The sequence below is a fragment of the Lontra canadensis genome, unplaced genomic scaffold (genome assembly GCF_010015895.1).
Source record: "Lontra canadensis isolate GAN:19392208 unplaced genomic scaffold, GSC_riverotter_1.0 scaffold486, whole genome shotgun sequence".
Lineage (NCBI taxonomy): Eukaryota > Metazoa > Chordata > Mammalia > Carnivora > Mustelidae > Lontra > Lontra canadensis.
Genome location: NW_022631478.1, coordinates 28,277 through 47,623, shown reverse-complemented (window position 1 = coordinate 47,623; position 19,347 = coordinate 28,277). Strand labels below are relative to the sequence as shown.

The window sequence follows — 19,347 nt, the reverse complement described above, 5'->3', positions numbered from 1 at the left end:
AGCAGGTTGCTGCCCCTTTTGGAGCCTCATCTTTTCTCCTCTAATGTGGAGCAACCAGGCTCTAGGGGCCCATCCAGTGCTGTGAGCTATGCTGCTGGCATGGAGGAGGGAGGCATCGTGGATCACCTCGGGGGCAGGGCTGGAAGCAGGACTGAGCCAGCCTAGGTGCCAGGCTCTGTTTTCTGGACAGCTAGGGTGGAGGCTGGGCGGGCTGTGGGCAGTGGCTCTGGCCTGGCCTGGTGGGTGGGAGGGTACCTGCAGGCGCCCTGCCCACCAGCTTTTGTCCACTTGGGCCTGACCACCCTGCGTATCTGTCAGGGTGTGGCCTGGGTCCTGGTTGCCTGCCCACACCAGGAGTACATTCACACCTGCTGGGCATTCAGCTCCGTGCAGCACTTGGCCGGGAGGGAGACATCGGTGAACTCTTGTCTCCACTCCTAGGAGATTGAAGACTCCTTGAGATGAATGAGCTAGCCTTGGGGGGACAGCAGGGGATAGAGGTGATGACCAGGGCTATGGACTCGCAGGCAAGGGCTGTAGGAGCTGCAAGCTGGGAGATGGCTTGGTGGTCTCACTGGGAGTAGCGGGCCCTGAGCCAGGCCTGGGAAGATAACCCCATGGCAGGAAGGGAAGAAAGGGTAAGGGGAAGAGTGCACCCATTTTGCAGATGCCTCCCCCCATTGTTTCCACTAGGAAACCCACCCCATAAGTACTCATGACATTCATCCTTGCTACATCCCCTCCATGCGCGTGGCTCAGGTTTCTCCAGCCCCTGGCTCGCCAGTAACTTCTCCCCTTTCCCCACCCACTCAGTAAAGCAAGTGAGAATATTGTTCCGGGAATAACCTTGAATTGCTCTGATTTATAAAAAAGCAAATTGTTGTCAAACATTGCTCCTTTGACAGTTGCCACTGGATTACGCGTGACACGCCTCACAGCTGATCACGATACACTGCGACTGAGAGCAAGGGTTCTGGAGAGTTCCGGTTGGGTGGCGGGGACGGGGCTAGATCCAAGAGTCAGGCCAGGTGCCCGTGGCTGGTGGGACTGACCGAGGAATCACAGGGTGACAGAGACAACAGAGACAATCACAGAGACAACAACTGATGTGTTTTCTTAAGGGCTGCCAGAGTCAGGCACTCTCCCACATGCTTTCATTGTACAGGTAAGGTGACCGAGGCTCCTCGCAGTGGAGTCCTCCCATCTAAGACCACACAGGTGGACATGGGTGACTTCAGAGTCGTCACCACGAGGCTCACCAGGAGTGAGCCACAGGAGACTGAGGGCTCAGGCTGGCCGTGCCTGGGACCGCTGACCACCATCTCTCTCCACAGGGCAAGGGACATAGGATGACCCCAGCCTGTCCCCTCTTACTATCTGTGATTCTGTCCCTGCGCCTGGCCGCCGCCTTCGACCCCGCCCCCAGCGCCTGCTCCGCCCTGGCCTCGGGCGTGCTCTACGGGGCCTTCTCACTGCAGGACCTCTTCCCCACCATCGCCTCGGGCTGCTCCTGGACCCTGGAGAACCCCGACCCCACCAAGTACTCCCTCTACCTGCGCTTCAACCGCCAGGAGCAGGTGTGCACTCACTTCGCCCCCCGTCTGCTGCCCCTGGACCACTATCTGGTCAACTTCACCTGCCTGCGGCCTAGCCCCGAGGAGGCGGCGGGGGCCCGGGCTGAGGCTGAGGCCGAGGCCGAGGCGGGGCAGCCAGAGGAGGAAGAGGAGGCGGCAGCGGGGCTGGAGCTGTGCGGCGGCTCGGGCCCCTTCACCTTCCTGCACTTCGACAAGAACTTCGTACAGCTGTGCCTGTCGGCAGAGCCCTCAGAGGCCCCACGCCTGCTAGCGCCCGCCGCCCTGGCCTTCCGCTTCGTCGAGGTCTTGCTCATCAACAACAACAACTCCAGCCAGTTCACCTGCGGCGTCCTCTGCCGCTGGAGCGAGGAGTGCGGCCGCGTGGCCGGCCGGGCCTGTGGCTTCGCCCAGCCCGGCTGCAGCTGCCCCGGGGAGGCGGGGGCCGCTCCCGCCACCACCACGCCTCCAGGCCCTCCTGCTGCCCACACTCTGTCCAATGCCCTGGTGCCTGGGGGCCCGGCCCCTCCCGCTGAGGCCGATTTACATTCAGGGAGCAGCAATGACCTGTTTACCACCGAGATGAGATATGGTGAGTCTGAGCAGGGCCCTGGTGGGGTGGGTACGTCAAGGCGGCCCAGGGGGCCCTCTGATGCCTGTCTGGACAGATCCCCCAGGCCATTCGTGTGGTCCTTCACCCACGTCCCCTCTGTGTCCGGCCTTGTTCCGATGTTGGGGTCCCTGAAATGAATTTGGGTTAGACCTCACTCTCGAAGAGGTTGCAGTCTGGGCAGGGTGAATGGGGGGCAGAGATCGGCCAGTGTGGTGTGGTGAACCTGGGGAGAGGACGCTCCACACTGGGCAATCAAGGAAGGCTTCCTGAAGGAAGTGATACAGGAGCAGAGATCTGAAGGACGAGTGGAAGCCAGCCAAGCCAAAGAAGCGGTCAGGGCATTCCAGGCAGAGGGAGCGGTGCGAACAAAGGCCCCAAGCTGGGAGTGAGCGTGGCAGGTTCTGGCACTGCAAGTTGACAAGTTTGCCTGGAGGCCAGAGAGTCAGCAGGGAGCAGGGACTTGTTCCTGTCCAAACGGGTCAGTGACTTTTGGCAGTGGCCCCAGGGTCAGGGCAGAGGGAGGTGCAGAAGAATGTGCCTGGGTGAAGAGGCCCCGGCTTCGAGGCTGCCTTGGAGGGCTGGACTGGCTCAGCTCCCAGCATCCCCCATCTCCCCCTCTGGGCCCATGTCTTCTGGGACCGAGGCTGCCAGCTGCTAGAGCTTCCTGCTGACTGGGCAAAAGCTCTGCGAGCCCTCAAGTCCTGGCGGCTCTTGCTCCCACAACAGCTCCCTCAGCACAGCCACCTTCAGCCCACCCTCCTTCCTGCAGCTTCAAGGCCCCCCATCCCCTCGTCTGGATCCCGAGTCCCAAGACTGGCCAGGGTACCTGGCAGGGAGTGGGTTGGGAGGAAGGTAGATCTGGGATCCGGTCCCCAGCTCTGGTGCTAAGAGGGAGTTCCCTCCCTCTCCGGGCCTCAGTTTCCCCATTTGGGGTAACAGGTCCTGGCCTACCAGTATGAGGATGTCATGCAGGGCTGGAAGTCAGAAGAAGCATCTAGATCTGCCTGCGAGTATTTACAGGGAGGCAAGGGGTCTTGTGTGAGGGCCACTAGGAATGTTGGAGTATGACCTGTCCCCGCCCCTACTTTGGAGGCCAGAGCCCTGGAGTTGGGCACCGCTTTTGACCGTCCCCTTCCGCGGATCCCATCTTTTGGCATCAGTTTCTTCATCTGTAAAATGGGGAGATATCTCTCTATTAGAGGGGCTAGTTATCGTGACCGTGGCCTCTCCCAATGCGGTGGGGGGAGGCTCCTCAGCCTCCCCCAGGAGACATCTGGCACCATGCCTATCCACGGCAAGTGCCCAGTGGCCTTGCTCTGGCCTCTTCTCCTGGCCAGCTTGGCCTTTAACATTGGTCGATGAAGCCGTCCGAGTGACAGCCAGGCCGTGGGCAGGTTACAGGCCCTGGAGGCCGGCCTGGGATTTAGTGCCTGCTGGAAGAAATTGAATTTCGCTTCTTTGTCGAACATCGGCGGAGAGTGCCAGGCGTATATCAGGAGGTTTATGGCTCTTCCTGCCTGGCGGTCACTGCCTAGGACTCTGTGGGGGCATCCCCCATCATGCTCAGCAGAGGGCAGGCTCTTTTGTCTGGATTTCCCTGTGGTCCATTGGCCCAGTGGTCCGCAGTGGACGGAGCAAGGCTCTCCCCTCATGGGCGAGCAGCATCTGGGCAGGCTGCCATGTGGAGCACGGAGCCAGGAGCAGCCAGCTGGGGTGGGGGAAGCCGGAAGCAGGAGTTGGTTGATAGTTGGGGTGTCTTTGGGAGTCAGAGAGGGCTGCTTATGGGAAGGCCACCATGGTTGCCATCATCATCACAGCCTCTGCAGGGGCCTCTGGGACTGGGGATGCGTGGAGATTGGATGCTCCCAGTCCCTGGGCACGAGGCCTGGTATCATCTCCGAGCAGGGAGCCTCAGGCTCCCAGCTGTTCCACGCCTGACCTCAGCTCTTGCTCCTTATCCTGCTTGGCCTGTTTTCAGGATGCTCTTTGGGTTGCCTGGAGGGAGGGCCCTTGGGGGGAGTTGCCAGGGCTGAGGTGGCGTCTGTCTTCCTAAGTGGGCTGGCACAGGACACTGCTGCCCAGACTTCCTTCCTTTCCCCGGCAGGCAGGCAAGAGACTTTCCCTCTCTGCCACCTCCTTCATTCTGCTCAATCTCTTCGGGGCAAGAGACAATGGACATATGGCTTAGTTCGTTCCATGTGGCAGGGGGCGTCGGAGGGCCAAGACATCATCAGGGCTCAGGGCACTTTGGCCTGGTGGCAGCACCACCCCTGCCCCGCTGGGCCAGCTGGACACACGTACCAGCCCGGGGAGAACCGGCTCGCACGTGGAACTGCCAGATTGAGGACAAGATTGGTGGGGATGGTGGCGAGCAGGGAGAGTAAGACCCTTGGCCTGGCCCCTCTGCCAGGTACTTCAGCAAGGGAGTGGTGCTCCCCTTCCCTGGGAGACCCTGAGTGGAGTGCATGGCAAGGCCAAGTAGAGTGGGGCTGGGGCGCTGCTGGAAGGGCCACGAGGCCGGGCGCTGGTGGGCAGCGCTGGAGCGGAGTGCCGGGGCCCGCCTCAGAGCTGAGTGCACTTGACAAGAGGGTACAGGCGCCTGTTAATTTCACGCAAACTGCCTTTGATAGATCTCTTGTTATTTTTGGTGAGTTGAGCCATAAATTTGTGCCATCTTGCTGCCGCAATCTGTTAAGTGGGGAGAGAGGAAGAAAGGGAAGGCAGGCAGGAAGGAGCTCAGCGGATGCCGGCCGAGGCCGGGGCAGGAATCGGGGGCGCAGTTGGGGGGTGGAAGAGAGAGCTGCCACCCCGCAGTTCCTGCCCGCAGACCCTCGTGACCTGATGAGGCACAGGCCAGTGGGGAGGGCTGTGTGGAGTGATACCCGGGAGAAGGTGTCTTTCGCTCTGGCAGCCCTCCCCCTCCTCTCTCACACACTCTGCCCTCCCCAGAGCCACTGTTCCATCCTTGGCTGGTTACCACTCACCCACCTCCCCATCACCCCGGCTCCATTCCTGCGGCAAAAGTTCACATCCCCGCTCTGCCATTGCTGTAGGGTGACTTGGACAAGGGGCTGCCCCTGGGGGCCTCAGGACCTCTCGTCCTCTGCATATCACTTCCCTGATCCAATCCCCAGACTCCCTGTCGCGTCCTAGACTCTTGAACCTGGCATTCCGGCCCCATCCCAGACCCCACTGCCCCCTGCTATTCAGTCTTCCTTCTGATTCTATCCTGCCCTTGACCGGGGCTCCTCACTGGCCCCGGAGTCCCTGCTTGCTGGACTCCCCACCTGTGCTTGGCTGTTTCCTAGAATGCCCTTTGCCCTCGGTTATCCAGATCTTCCTCATTCTTCCCAAAGCTGCTCAAGCCCTGTTTCCTCCAGGAAGCTACTTCTACCTGCCCAACCCAGTCCTCGATTGGTCTTTCTCCTCCCAGCGCTCACGCCCTGCTGTCCTCTTTTGGCCAGGCTTGTCTGGTGGCAGGAAACGCAGCCTTCACTGCTTGTTTGGGGCTCAGACACTGGGGAGGCTGGGCCTCTCTCAGAGCAGGAGCGAGAGGGCAGGGAGACCTAGAGAAGGTTCTTCCAGTCCCGACCCGTGCCGCTGGAGCTCTGTGTGCTCCGTTACAGGATGGTGGGGGCGGGGGCAGATTCCTGAGACATCTCAGCAGGGACCCAGTCCCAGCCTGTCCAACATGCACATCTTCATGTCTTTATCAGAGTGGAGTGTGTGCCAGGCCTCGGGGCGTCTCTGAGTGGATGAGATCCGAGATGAGCCAGACATACCTGCCCTCTGATTGGGGAGAGCCACCACTAGGGGACAGTGATCACAGGCTGAAGTCGCCCAGTCCCTGGTTCAGTTCCCAACCCCACCACTGACTAGCTGTGTCCTCACCTTCACTTTACCACCTGTAAAATTGCTAGTAGAGCCTATTCACGGAGTTACCATGAAGATGAAGCAAGAGACTGTGGGTCAGTGCTTAGCCCAGTGTCTCATACGTGGTAAATCCCTAGTTGGTCGCCACTTGGTGTCCTAATTTAGTTCGGTAGGTATGATGTACATGGACCAGAGGTCAAGGGAGGAGGAAGAGTGAGGGATTCAACCACAGAGTGGGGGGAAGGCAGTCTAGAGAAGGTGATTCGGAGTTGGGTTTTGAGGACTGGATAGGAATCCACTAGCCCGTGAAATTTTTTTTTAATTGAATCACTTTTAAAGTCAAATGTATTAGGAAGAAATTTCACATCATAAACAGAAAGGGAGTATCACTTATTTGAAGGAGAAGATAACGGAAGAGACAACCGTAGTGAAAACAAAGCGACGGTAGTAAATTCTAACTAGCTGCTTGTCTTTCCTCTCGATTTGTTAGAAAGAGAAATGAGCACGTGCTGGGGACTTTTATCTTGTGTGCGTTTGGAAGGATTAAAAGTAAAGCAGCCCTATAATTTATTATTTAACTGGGACATTTCTGAGGTTTTAAAGTAGGGGAAGGGGTCCTATTCCTGACATCAGGGCAGGCACAAAATATACCACCCCAGGCAGATTGGTAGGAACTCACCCTAATTAAAAGAGACCTGGAAGGGGGAACTGCCTCAGTCCACGATCCAGCGTTGTTTAATGGAATGTTTGCGAGCCACCCCAAGTCATTTCCTACTGCATGCTTTGGGGCAGCTCTGCAGGAGGAAGCAGCCCGTGCAAGAATGTGGAGGTGGGCATGTGGTTCTGGGGGCCTAGTAGACTGGCGCTACTGGGCAGTAGCCTTGGAGATGGGAGATGGGGGCCAGGCTCTGACTGCCATCCCCAGACCCTGGGACCCTGCCCCCACTGGCCGAGGGTGGTAAGGCAGCAAGAAGTTGGGTGTCATGGGGGAGGCCAGGAGGATGGATGAGGCTGGATGAGTCAGATGTGGTCCCTGCTCTCCAGGAGCCGCTGGCCACGTGGGGGAGGTGGCAGTGCCCCAGCTTGCTCTGGTGAGAGGCTGGGCCGACAGGCCCGCAGCTTGGGGGAGGGAGTCATCGGCGGGGAGCTGGCATTGTGGCTGGGCATCTGCTCTCATGGGGATACCCAGTTGCATTGGACTGCAGAGGAAGAGCTTGGGGCTCTCAAAGCCATCTCCCAGTGCAACCTCCCTGCAGGTCTGGGAGGCACTGCTGGTGGTGGGAAGCCATGGAGGGACATGACAGAGCCCTGTTTCAAGGGGATCTGTTGGTGCCTACTCAGGGCTCTGGGGCCAGCCTCAGGGAGGATGTAGAGAGCCCTGGGAGGGAGGACCGCTTTGTAAATCGCACTGCTCTCCCCGTGGAAGTGATGATTATCGTGGTTATTTTTAACACATTCATGACAAAGGAGGCTGAGGGGGCTGTACTATGTGGGGTTTGGGGGCAGGGTCTGCAGAGCATGGGGGGAGCAGGTGTCTGCAGTCCTGCTCATATGGCAGAGAGCCTGCACCCACCCTGCCTGCCAGCACCAGGGGGGAAACAAGAGCGGCTCCTGTATCACTGGGCTGGGGGAACACTCAGAGATATCTGGCCTGTGTTTCCCAAAGGCCTGTCTTCTGTCTAGCGGCTCAGAGCTAGGTCCTCAATGCGAGAGGAGCGAGGGAGATTGAGACCCTCCTGTAGTGCTCACAAGAGGGACAAGTCCAGGATACTCACAGCTGCAGGGGGCACCAATCTAGGGTCTCAGCCACAGAGGGGACCAGGGTAGCCAAACTCTTGTGTAGTCAACCTAGGAAGGCTTCCTGGAGGAGGCAGCATTTAACATGTAGAAAATTTTGGCAGATTGAGGTGGAGGAGAGGCATCCGAAGGGGAGGAAACACCAATCGCAGAGAGGAAAGCATGTGGATGACAAGAAGGAGGTGGCACTCCCTTTCCACATAGCTCTTATTGTAGTCAGGCAGTCCATCTCTCTCTCTCTCTTTTTTTAAGATTTTATTTATTTTTTGACAGAGATCACAAGAAGGCAGAGAGGCAGGCAAGGGTGGGGGAAAGCAGGCTCCCTGCTGAGCAGAGAGCCCAATGCAGGGCTCGATGCCAGGACTCTGGGATCATGACCTGAGCCTAAGGCAGAGGCTTTAACCCACTGAGCCACCCAGGCAGTCCATATTTCTTGTTTCTTTTAATTCTGAACTGTGATAGGATGTATCATTTCTATTTTCAGTCGAAGATGTTTAAGCTCAGAGAAGTGAGGCAACTTGCCCAAGGGCACACAGCAAGCCTCTGGAGTGAATTTGGGAATCAAATCTGCATCTGTCTGTCTGGCTCTTAAAGCTGTGTCCTTCACACTGGCCCACATGACCTTGCAGCGTGCTTGGCTGCCTGGTGGGGAGAGGAAAATAGGACTGGGCAGGTCAGCAGGGGCCAGCACGTGCCGGGCCCCGAGGTTTACACTGGTAGCAGTACGGAGCCAAAGAAGATTCCTTAGCGGTGGGGGTGGTTTGAGCTGGGCTCCCAGAGGATCACTTTGGAGGCTACAGAAGAGAATCAGGCTCGAGGGTGGGGAATGGATGTGCAAAGGAACAATTAGAAGGTGGTGTGAAGACTGGATCACAGTAGCAAGTGTGAGGGGCTTTGGGGAATGAGTAGGTAGGCGGAAGTGACTCGAGGGCCCATGGGAATGAAGAAAGGCGTCTCTGAGGAGGTCCCAGTTGGACTGCATTGTGTTAGAGCCAGCGTGGTTCAGAAGAAAGAGCGTGGCCGCCGGAGGAGTCAGGCAGACCTGGGTTCGAATGGCACTCAGGCTCTCTGTGGCATGGGACCTCAGAGCCGCGGTCCCTGTCAGTAACATGGGAGAACCTACGCTCGTGAGCATGAGATGAGGTGAGGGTCCATGGGTGCACGGTGACTGGCAGGGAGGGGATGTGTAGTAAACGTTGCCTCATTCAGAACCAAACACAACAGTTAAGAGCTCATCAGGGGTTGAGCAGGGACGTGGGTTCTGGGCAGTAGGTCCCTCCTGCCCAGGGCAGGCTCCTGTATGACAAAGCCCACAGACTGCAGGGCTGTGAGCATCTGAGCCCCGGATCCTCCAAGCTTGTGCTGCTCCATGGACAAGACACTTGGGAGTTCCGGAGGGCACTCACACCTCCTCCTGGACCCCTTCTTGTGCTGTTGGCTCAGCGGCCTCTTAGATTCCCCCGGTGGTGGGCCTCGAGCCGTCTGGGCCTGTCCACAGTATAGGCTGAGTAAACGTGGTTTCGGTAGTGACTTCTCTGGTCTTACCTGTGTTCCTCCCCTTCCGGTAGAACTGCCTCTCACCTGTGGGGATGAATTGCTGGCTTCCCTTTGGAGGGAAGTGGGGTGGGGATGGAAGGGAGGGCAGTCCACGTAGGCCCCGTGGCCTTGGGGTTGTCCCCTCCCCTCTCTGGTCAAGCGCAGAAGGCCACAAGAGGGACTCAAGAGCTGGGCCTGGGACATGTTCTGATTTTCAAATCGGGTGCATTCTAGAAACCACCACCGTCACCTCTGGTTCTTTCTTGGGGCTGGCCAGCAAAGGGTTGGCGCCCGGTTTGTAGAGGCCGTGGAGACCCTGGGCAGTGGTGGGGGTCCACGGCAAGCGGGTCAGACAGCTCTCTCATTGCGTCCAGGTTTGCTGGCCCCAGAAGGATGGTCTAGACACCAAAGCAGGAGCTGAATGAGGGGATTCTCAGCTGGATTGGTGATAGGGCGGGCAGCTGCAGTGTTTACTAGGACACGGGTGTCAGGATGGGGGCTGGTCTAGGCAAAGGAGTGCTGGGTGGGGCTGATACTCAAGGCTTACAAGGGACCATTTCCAGCGACCCCTGTGGGGTTGGGGGGAGAAGCTGGGAGTGGCATGTTCATTGGTGTTCACTGGTATGCCTTTGGGCCTTCTCCGGGGCCAGCATGCACTGTGCTCAGGGAGCCAGCTTCCAAGACCTTCCTCCAAAGGGGTCCACGGGCGCGGGGAGGTTCGGACGGTTGGAAGGCAAAATCCTCCGTGGGGACAGGGCCCACAGTGGAGGGGACAGCTGACGCTGCCCAGGGAGTGGGGGACGAGGAGGGCTTCACAAATGAGAGGCCGCATAAGCTGGGTTTTGAACCTCAGGTAGGAGCTTTCGAGGTGAAAAAGGTGGGAAACCAGCAGGTAGATATTTGAGAAGAAATGGTGGTCCGATTCTGGATGGGCTGAATTGGAGGACCCCTCCTCAGGAGACCTGTTCAGGAGGCAGGAGGCAACAGGGGAGTGAAGCCCAGCGTGGGGGTGCTGCAGGGGTGCCCCGGGAACAGCCACTCAGAGGGGCTAAGTCAAACCTGGGGGGTGCAGCGGAAACCCGACGAAACGTGGCTGCCCCATGTGGGAAGCAGCAGGAAGACAGAGCGGTCAGGGAGACTGGGACAGAGGCCGGACAGGTAGGAGAGAACCAGGAGAGTTGGGGAGGATGGGAGTGTTCCCAGGTAGGAAGAGTCAATGGGACCCCATGCTGGCATGGGGTCAAGTGGGACGAAGCCAGCGGCCGTAGGACTGAGCAATAAAGAGGGTGCTGATGACTTTGTCAGGAACAGTTTCAGCATAAAGATGTGGTCAGAAGCCAGACTGCGGTGGATTACCAGGCGAGGTGACATTTTGCGCCAGCATATGAGTGGCAGGTGAGAAACCAGAGTGCCAGCTGTGGAACACTTATCGATGGGGAGGAGGAGTGGGGTGGGGCACAGTGGCTAGTGGAGGAAGGAGGGTTGAAGTAGGGCTCTCCCAGAATGGAGGTCCATTTGGGGGCTGCCATGAGAAGCCCGCGCTGACCAAATGCTGAGCCAGAGGGTCATAGTTGGAGCCCTCCTGGACAGTGGGTGGGATGGGGTAGGAGCGGGGAATGCTGGGCCAGGCCAGGGTGGGGGGCTGGCCTTTGTAAGAGGGACTGCAGGGAATTTGGGAGTTGGAGAGGTAGGACAAAAAGTCAGGGCCCAGGGTTGGGAGAGGGGTTCTTAGGTCACGGCGCCTGCTTTCTCTGTAAAGGAGCTCCTTGCAGAGAGCAAGGGGGCAGAGATGAGCTCAAGGAGAGAGGTCAAGGTCTGGCACAGCTAAGGTGGGAAAGGGGAAGGCAGGGAGCTGGGGAGTGCTGCTGAGAAGCCCCAGGCGCCCGGACGGATATGCAGCCCTGAATCTGTCCTGGTGCCAGTTGGCACAGCTGTGGATTTCTTCAGCAGCCTGGGGGTGGGCGTGGAGAAGGCGGCTTGTCACAAGGCTCCGAGGCTGGGGACTGGCTGAGCGGGTGTGGTGGAAGGGCTGGGTGAGGGAATTTGGGAGTGTGCAAGCATGGCACGGGCACCCTCTCTGTGGTCCCACTGGAGGCAGGGTGCAAAGTGAGGCCGGGAGGAGTCGCAGATGCTGTTTGAAGGGAGGAGGCCCGGGGGCCGGAAGGGTGGCAAGCGAGGGTGCAGAAGAGAGGCAGGTTGTGAGGGGAGGGGGAGATGGTAAAAATAAGCCAGATGGGTCCTGCCTTCTGGAGTGCTCACCCCATGCCAAGCAGGGTGCTAAAGGCTTCATGGCCCCCTCTCAGGGAGTCCTCAAGTCAGCCTTCAAGGGAGGCAGTATTCCGAGAACTGTTCTACAGAGGTGAAAACAGAGTCAGAGAGGCAAAGACGCTTGCCCAAGGTCACACAGCATGTCAGGGCCGTGCCGCAGTTGGGATCCAGGATTGTCTGACTCCAGAGTTGTCCTGGGGGCCCAGGTTTCTGAGCTGGTGGAGAAGTTTTGGGGAAGGTATAGATTGAGTTCTGGGACTTGTGGCTGAAATGGAGGTAGGGGCCCCGGAGCTGATGAGACCAGAAGCTGGGTTGAGTGGCACTTCAAGGCCCCCTGCCCAGTGGGTTTGTTCAAGGTGGCCCTCTTCCTGCCTGGTCTGATAGAGCTTTCTCTCAGACGCAGAGCCTGGACTGGGCAGCAGGGGGCAGGAAGAGCATAGCCCTCCTGGGTTTCTTCAGACACCAGGCCTTCTTGGTGCTGACCTGGCTTTGGGATATAGAAGAGGGTCTGGGTCTGGGGGCCAGCAATACCTTCTAGTCCAGTGACAGCTTGGGCTGAGTCTTATCCCAAATGCTGCTCCTCCCTGCTCAGTAGCCTCTATATGGGCTGGGTCTTGCCCCTCTGTGTTTGTGTCAGCCCCCATCCGCACTGCCTAGCCTGTGGGAGAGGGCCTGGATGAGCTCATGTCTGAGCAGGAGGGGCCAGCTTTGGAGAATGGGAGCTCCCAGCCCCTCCTCCGGCACTGGTGGTGCCTCCAAGGCCTAGACCAGACACATAAATCAGGGTGGTCAGCTGAGAGCCTGGTGAGGCTGGGGCCGAGTTGGCAGCGGCCTCCATGAGCACCTGCTGTTCTCCCAACCGCAGGGGAAGTGGGGAGGAGGGTCTATGGGGTTGTAGGCACCTGCCTGAGGCCCTGGGGTCTTGGCGGAGCAGCATTCTGACCTGGGCCTCCGGGTCCCAGTCCAGGGCCGCATGGGAGCAGAATCCAGGCCTAACACTCAGCCCCTGGCTTGGTATGAATCATGTCCCAGCGACTGGTGTCGGTGGGGGGTGGGGGGTGGGGGTGGCTGTGGTTTGTCAGCCTGAGGACTCCCAGGGGAAAGCACCTGGGCCTCAGGCTCCCTCAGCTGTGTGCTCTTAGACAAGTCACGTCCCCTCTCTGGTCCTCAGTGTCCTCATCTTTAAACAGAGACGGTGGTCCCTGCGTCCCGGAGGAGGACTAGGGGAGCTAGGTGTGGGTAGCACATGGTCCAGAAGCCTCCTGGAGCCTGTTGATGTGAGCAGCCACTCCTCTCCGGTCTCCCTCAGTCCAGCTGAGGCGAGAGGAAGTTGTAAGACTGTGGGCAAGTCCCGCGTGGCCTTCTGAGTTGCCTTGTCTGTTAAATGGTGGTGGTGGGGCAGGGGCCATGACTTGCTTCGCCTATTGTCGGTTCCAGACCCTCGGGCTGAGGGCAAGCCAGGCCACCTTCTTTGCGCCTCTCCAGCAGGACAGAGCTCCCTTTGCTGAGCCCCTGCCACCCTCTCCGTGTTCCAGGTGAGGAGCCGGAAGAGGAACCCAAGGTGAAAACCCAGTGGCCAAGGTCTGCAGATGAGCCTGGGCTATACATGGCGCAGACAGGTAACTCGGGCCCGCCTCCCTTCCTCTGCGGCGGGGGCCCGATGGTGTGGTGTCTGGTGGCATGTGTGCTTGGCGTGTGCCCGTCTGTGTCTGTGTCCTAGAGCTCAGTCACATCTCTGCCACGTGAGGCCTGTGGGCAGGGCTGGGCGGCCTCCTTACGAGCCTGTCCCCTGGGGTCAGGGCAGGAGGATCCCTAGGAGGCTGAGTGCTTGGGAGGTGCCCCCTGCCGCCGACGCTGTCCCTCTCTCGTAGGCGACCCGGCGGCCGAGGAGTGGTCCCCGTGGAGCGTGTGTTCTCTGACGTGTGGGCAGGGTCTGCAGGTGCGGACCCGCTCCTGCGTGTCCTCCCCCTATGGGACCCTGTGCAGCGGGCCCCTGCGGGAGACCCGGCCCTGCAACAATTCGGCCACCTGCCCAGGTATGCCCGTCCTCCCACCCGCTCGGCCTGCAGGGGTAGGTCCGGCCTGGGGCTCGGGCAGATTTATCTGCCAAAGATGGTGGGTCGCCTCCTTTTTTAATTCAGCAAACTTGATTGTCCCCCACACCATGCCCAGCCCTACATAGGGCACTGGGGACACAGGTGAATCAGACCAGGGCCCACACTGGTGGGCTCAGTTCTGGGCCCCGAACTCTCCTGATGCCTGTGTCCCGGTAATCAAGGCTCATCTTTTTACCCTCATTGCCCTCTGTGTTCCCTGTGCTCTGGCCATACCAGTGCCTCTTGCACTCTCGTCTCCCAGCATTGGCTTATTCTCATCCTATCCCCACGTTGGCTGTTACAATTCAGCCTGCCCTTTAAGATCTAAGACAAATGCCACTTCTTTTTTTTTTTTTTTCTTTCTAAATGAAACCTTGCCTGACCATCCCCTCCCTCCTCTGACTCCCCATCCCAGTCCCCAGGGAGCCTCCTCAGTCCAGCATGGAGTACTGAGAATGTTGCATGCGCCTGCCTGGGACAGGTGGTCCGCCAGGGGGAGGTGGGGGACCGCTTCCGCCAGTCCTGTTCCTTGTTCCCGGAGGGAGCGCAGCGGTGCCTAGGCCATGACCAGCTCCTGGCCAGGGACTTAGAATAGGGCTATCTGGGAAGGGGTCTTGGCACCCGGGGTGTGGCAAGAGCTTGCGGAAGGCTGGGGCCAAGCTGTGTTCCAGAGTGTGAGCTCTCTGTGTCAGTGTCCGTGTAGAGGTTTGTGTCTCTTTGTTTGTCCATGTGCTTGGGATCCGGAGGGGGCACTACTCTTGCCCCAGGCCTGTCATGTTGGATTCTTGCTTTGGGTCTGGGGATCGGGAGGGCTGGGGTGGGATAGGCTGGGGCGGATATGGAGACTTTTCCTGGGCTCTCCTGTGTCCCCAGGAGAGGAGGAGCCCGTCAGCCCTCCTGGGTCATTCCTAGTCTCCCTGTCCCGGTGTCCGCAGGAGGTATCCTGTGTGAGTTGGGACTAGAAGCCTGTGTCTTTGGCTCCCCCCCCCCCCCCAAGGGCGGAGTCCTGGGGACCAGTGTAGAGCCAATGAGGAGCTGTCGCAGAGCTGCCAGAGCTCCTGATTGGTGGGCGGATGGGTAGTGGGCGGATGGGCAGTGGGCGGGGCCAAGGTGCCGCCCAGCCACGGGCCACGTGCTTCCTTGCAGTGCACGGCGTGTGGGAGGAGTGGGGCTCCTGGAGCCTGTGCTCCCGCAGCTGCGGGCGGGGGTCCCGGAGCCGGATGCGGACCTGCGTGCCCCCCCCAGCACGGCGGCAAGGCCTGCGAGGGTCCCGAGCTGCAGACTAAGCTCTGCAGTATGGCTGCCTGCCCGGGTCAGTAGTGCCCGTGGGCTGCCAGGCGGGCGCTGCCCAGCCGGGTGGGGGTCGGGAGACCCAGGGGAGGCAGTCAGGTCCAGTGCCCTGCCCCTGGGGGCCCATGAACTTGAACCAAGCATGGGGAGACTGGCGAAGTGTACTGGCCAGCGTGGGAGGTGATGTGTCCCGGCCCAGACTTGGAGTTGGCACACAGCAACTCCATGGAAAGAAGACTGCCCCTTTCCCTAAGTCCCGGGATACCCTTGCTGTTGTCACCCTTTGGTGCTCATGGCCAGCCTGGCTGTGAGGTGACACAAATCTGGGCTTAAGAGTGGGCAGAGATCCAGAGGCATCCCTGGGGCCCATTTCCCTAATCAGGAGAGGGCAGGTGCCACCTATGGTGCTGAATGCAGAGGGATGCTGTGTTCCTGGAGCTGGTGACAGGCAGGCAGGCCCAGGCCCAGGCACTATCTACTCACCGCAGCCCCCCCCTGCATCCACCCCTCTCCCGTGGGTCTGACCTGGTTCAAATGGAATGCCTAGCAGGCTCTGCCTCCTCCCTGCCCCCACTGTTCCCCACGCCCATTGCTCAACGGCCACCCCTGCTTGTGTCTCCCCATGCAGTGGAAGGCCAGTGGCTAGAATGGGGTCCCTGGGGCCCGTGCTCCACCTCCTGTGCCAATGGGACCCAGCAGCGCAGCCGGAAGTGCAGTGTGGCAGGCCCAGCCTGGGCGACGTGTACAGGGGCACTCACAGACACCCGTGAGTGCAGCAACCTCGAATGCCCGGGTGAGTGCTCACTGCCAGGGCCGGGGGCAGGTGGCAGCCCCACCTCCGGGGGGCGACTGGGGCCACCCCCCCCCCCCCCCCTCCTCCCGCAGCCGCGGATAGCAAGTGGGGGCCGTGGAACGCATGGAGCCTGTGCTCCAAGACGTGCGACACGGGCTGGCAGCGCCGCTTTCGCATGTGCCAGGCCTCGGGTGCACAGGGCTACCCCTGTGAGGGCACCGGAGAGGAGGTGAAGCCTTGCAGCGAGAAGAGGTGTCCAGGTATTGGTCGCAGGCCCCCCCGGGAGGCTGAGGGGCAAGGCTGTGGGCCTGGCTGAGCCCCTACACTGCCCCCACAGCCTTCCATGAGATGTGCAGGGATGAGTATGTGATGCTGATGACGTGGAAGAAGGCAGCTGCTGGCGAGATCATTTACAACAAGTGCCCCCCCAACGCCTCAGGTTAGGGCTGTGGTGGCTCTCCCCAAAGCCCCCACCCCTGCCCTTTCTGCTCACCCCCTTTTGCTGCTCCCACCCCCCCACCCGTTTGAGCCTGCGAGCTCGGGTGTGGAGTGAAGTGGGTAGGAGTCCAGCCCCCACGCCCAACCCCGTGTCCCTTCCTATCCCCCCTGCAGGGTCTGCCAGCCGCCGCTGTCTCCTCAGTGCCCAGGGCGTGGCATACTGGGGTCTGCCCAGCTTCGCCCGCTGCATCTCCCACGAGTACCGCTACCTGTACCTGTCTGTGAGTGTGCCCCATGGGGCTGGGGCGGCACAGGATCTGTCCCAGGCTCGGGCAGGGGGTGGGGGGAGCTTGCCTCCTGCTCTGGCCCATGTGCCTTGGCAGACATATGCTGTCTGGCTGTACCTCTGCCTGGCTGTGCCCCTCCTTGCCCAGCACACTCCTACTCACATCTCAAGGCCCAACCATCAAGTGTCTTCCCTTGTTCCTGGCGGCTCCTTCTGTGCTCCTCTGGTCCCCCGAGCCTCCTGGTCATGAGGTGTCGTGAATGTTCATCAAAGTATCTGTGTCCCCTTAGACTGAGGGTTCCTTAAAGGCGGGCACAAAGTTGGATTATTTTTGTGTCCCCAGTGCCCAGCCCAGGAGGGCCTGCTGGGGGGGTAAGAATGTCGGTAGCGAATGTGGCCTCTGTATCGCGTGTGTCTGACTGTATTTGGTACCTGTGTGTTTGCACTCAGAGCTCGTGTTTGAGAGAGAGAGTGATAGTGAGGGTGCGTTACGCTTGGGAGCATGCCTGACCCCTCTGAGATGGGGAGGCGCCTCGTCCCTGTGCCATACTTGTCATCTTTTCTGTGCACATCTGAGCACCTCCCTTTTCTAGCTGTTTCTATTTCTGTCTTTTTCAAGTATCTTTAGGTCTTTTTCTTGGACTCTGTTTCCTATGAGCCCCTTTGAGCAGCTCTCTCTGACCTTTTCCCCCCTCTCTCTCCCTCTTGGAAGCAAGCAGTGGGTGGACCTGAGTGGGATGGGCCCGTGGCCGGTCCCAGCTCCTGACCCCGTGGTGACAGCAGCCCGCCTGTCCCCCGCAGCTTCGGGAGCACCTGGCCAAAGGGCAGCGCATGCTGGCAGGCGAGGGCATGTCACAGGTGGTGCGCAGCCTGCAGGAGCTGCTGGCCCGGCGCACTTACTACAGTGGGGACCTGCTCTTCTCCGTGGACATTCTCCGGAACGTCACGGACACCTTCAAGAGGGCCACCTATGTGCCCTCGGCTGATGACGTGCAGGTGCCACCCTGCCCCACCAGAAGGAAGGAGGGCACCCTAGACTGAAGTGGGGGGTTGGGACCTCATGGCAGAGTCTGTGTTTGGGGTGGCAGGGGAAGCCACTGTCCCTGGGGCTGGGACCTCCTGACTCCTGTGGCTTTTGTCCCCAGCGCTTCTTCCAGGTGGTGAGCTTCATGGTGGACGCAGAGAACAAAGAGAAGTGGGATGACGCTCAGCAGGTGAGGGACGGGGCTTGCAGGCTCCACCCCCCAGGACCCACCCCTGCCTGGGACCCTTATATATTCTCTGTCTCCAGGTATCCCCTGGCTCTGTGCACCTGCTGCGTGTCGTGGAGGACTTCATTCACCTGGTGGGCGATGCCCTCAAGGCCTTCCAGAGCTCTCTGATTGTCACAGACAACCTGGGTACCAGGAGGCAGGCTAGGGAGCCGGGGCTGGAGAAGGCAGAACCCAGGCCACTGTGGGGGAGGGATGGTTTCTGCGGGTCTCTTGCTACTTTTCTGTCTCTCTGGGTCCTCTCTTTCCTTCATTTAACCCCTTCTTTGTATCTCTGTCCCTGTCTTTTCTCCCCTTCTCCCTACCCCGACCCGGTTGTTTTTCTTTGCGCGTGTCCCCCACCTGCGTGTTTTTACCAACCTTGGTGTCTGCGTCTGCCTTCCTGTCATCTGTCTCTCCCCTTTCTGTTTCTTTTCCTGTGACTCTCCTGGCCGCCTCTGTCCCTCTGTCTCTGGTGCCGGTCGCAGTGATCAGCATTCAGCGTGAACCAGTCTCGGCTGTGTCCAGTGACATCACATTCCCCATGCGCGGCCGCAGGGGCATGAAGGACTGGGTGCGGCATTCGGAGGACCGCCTTTTCCTACCTAAGGAGGTGCTCAGCCTCTCCTCCCCGGGGAAGCCAGTTGTCTCTGGCCCAGCGGGCAGCCCTGGCAGGGGGAGGGGCCCAGGAACCGTGCCCCCTGGCCCCGGCCACTCCCACCAGCGCCTCCTGCCGGCAGACCCCGAGGAGTCGTCCTCCTACTTTGTGATCGGTGCTGTGCTCTACCGCACGCTTGGCCTCATCCTGCCTCCCCCCAGGTGAGTCCCCAGGGAAGGGTGGATGGGGCCACCCAGGTGAGAGAAGGAGGACTGAGCCTGTGCTGGCCACGGGGAGCTCCCTCCGCAGCCTCCTGGACCTTGGTCACTGTTGCCTGGCTAGGGACACAGGGGCTCCCAGAGTCTTTATGGGGACTGGGGCTGTTGGACTGAGCTCTAGAGCTCATATGAAGTCCCGGGCCCCACTGAACTCTAGGCCTTTCCTGGGCCATGGCTCCCTGGTAGCCCCCTGCCCCTGATCTAGAGCGCCTCCGGGGTTCTTGCCTGGGTCTGGGCCCCACTGGCACGAGCTGACCTCAGTACCTGTCCCCAGACCCCCACTGGCCGTCACATCCAGGGTGATGACAGTGACCGTGCGGCCACCCACCCAGCCACCAGCTGAGCCCCTAATCACAGTGGAGCTTTCGTACATCATCAACGTGAGTGGGGGTCCAGACAGTAACCTTGGGGTACCCCATTGCGGGCAGCCAAAGCCCTGTCCGATAGCAGTCTGAACCTCTGGCTTGTGGGGGGTCTGCTGTGGCAGGATGGGTAGTAGTCTGGGGGAGCTCCCCGCCCCATGCTGTGCTCATGACTTCTCCCCAGGGTACCACGGATCCCCACTGCGCCAGCTGGGACTACTCCAGAGCGTGAGTTGGGTGGGGGCTCTGCTGGGGTGGGGGGTGCAGCTCTAGCACCTCTCTGTCAGGGGGCTGTCTC

General features: G+C 60.0%; 1 protein-coding gene across 1 annotated transcript in view; it reads left to right on the top strand.

The window, feature by feature from the left end:
- Positions 1-1,349: 1,349 nt before the first annotated feature.
- The window catches only part of LOC116863050 (adhesion G protein-coupled receptor B2-like), a 29,253-nt gene continuing 11,255 nt past the window's right edge, over positions 1,350-19,347 (top strand). Inside the window, 15 exon segments of the mRNA XM_032850541.1 lie at positions 1,350-2,163; positions 13,194-13,277; positions 13,530-13,694; positions 14,901-14,989; positions 14,991-15,066; positions 15,673-15,837; positions 15,930-16,097; positions 16,175-16,276; positions 16,450-16,556; positions 17,363-17,557; positions 17,707-17,775; positions 17,853-17,961; positions 18,300-18,630; positions 18,962-19,067; positions 19,234-19,277. Coding sequence (XP_032706432.1) covers positions 1,350-2,163; positions 13,194-13,277; positions 13,530-13,694; positions 14,901-14,989; positions 14,991-15,066; positions 15,673-15,837; positions 15,930-16,097; positions 16,175-16,276; positions 16,450-16,556; positions 17,363-17,557; positions 17,707-17,775; positions 17,853-17,961; positions 18,300-18,630; positions 18,962-19,067; positions 19,234-19,277 — 2,624 coding nt within the window.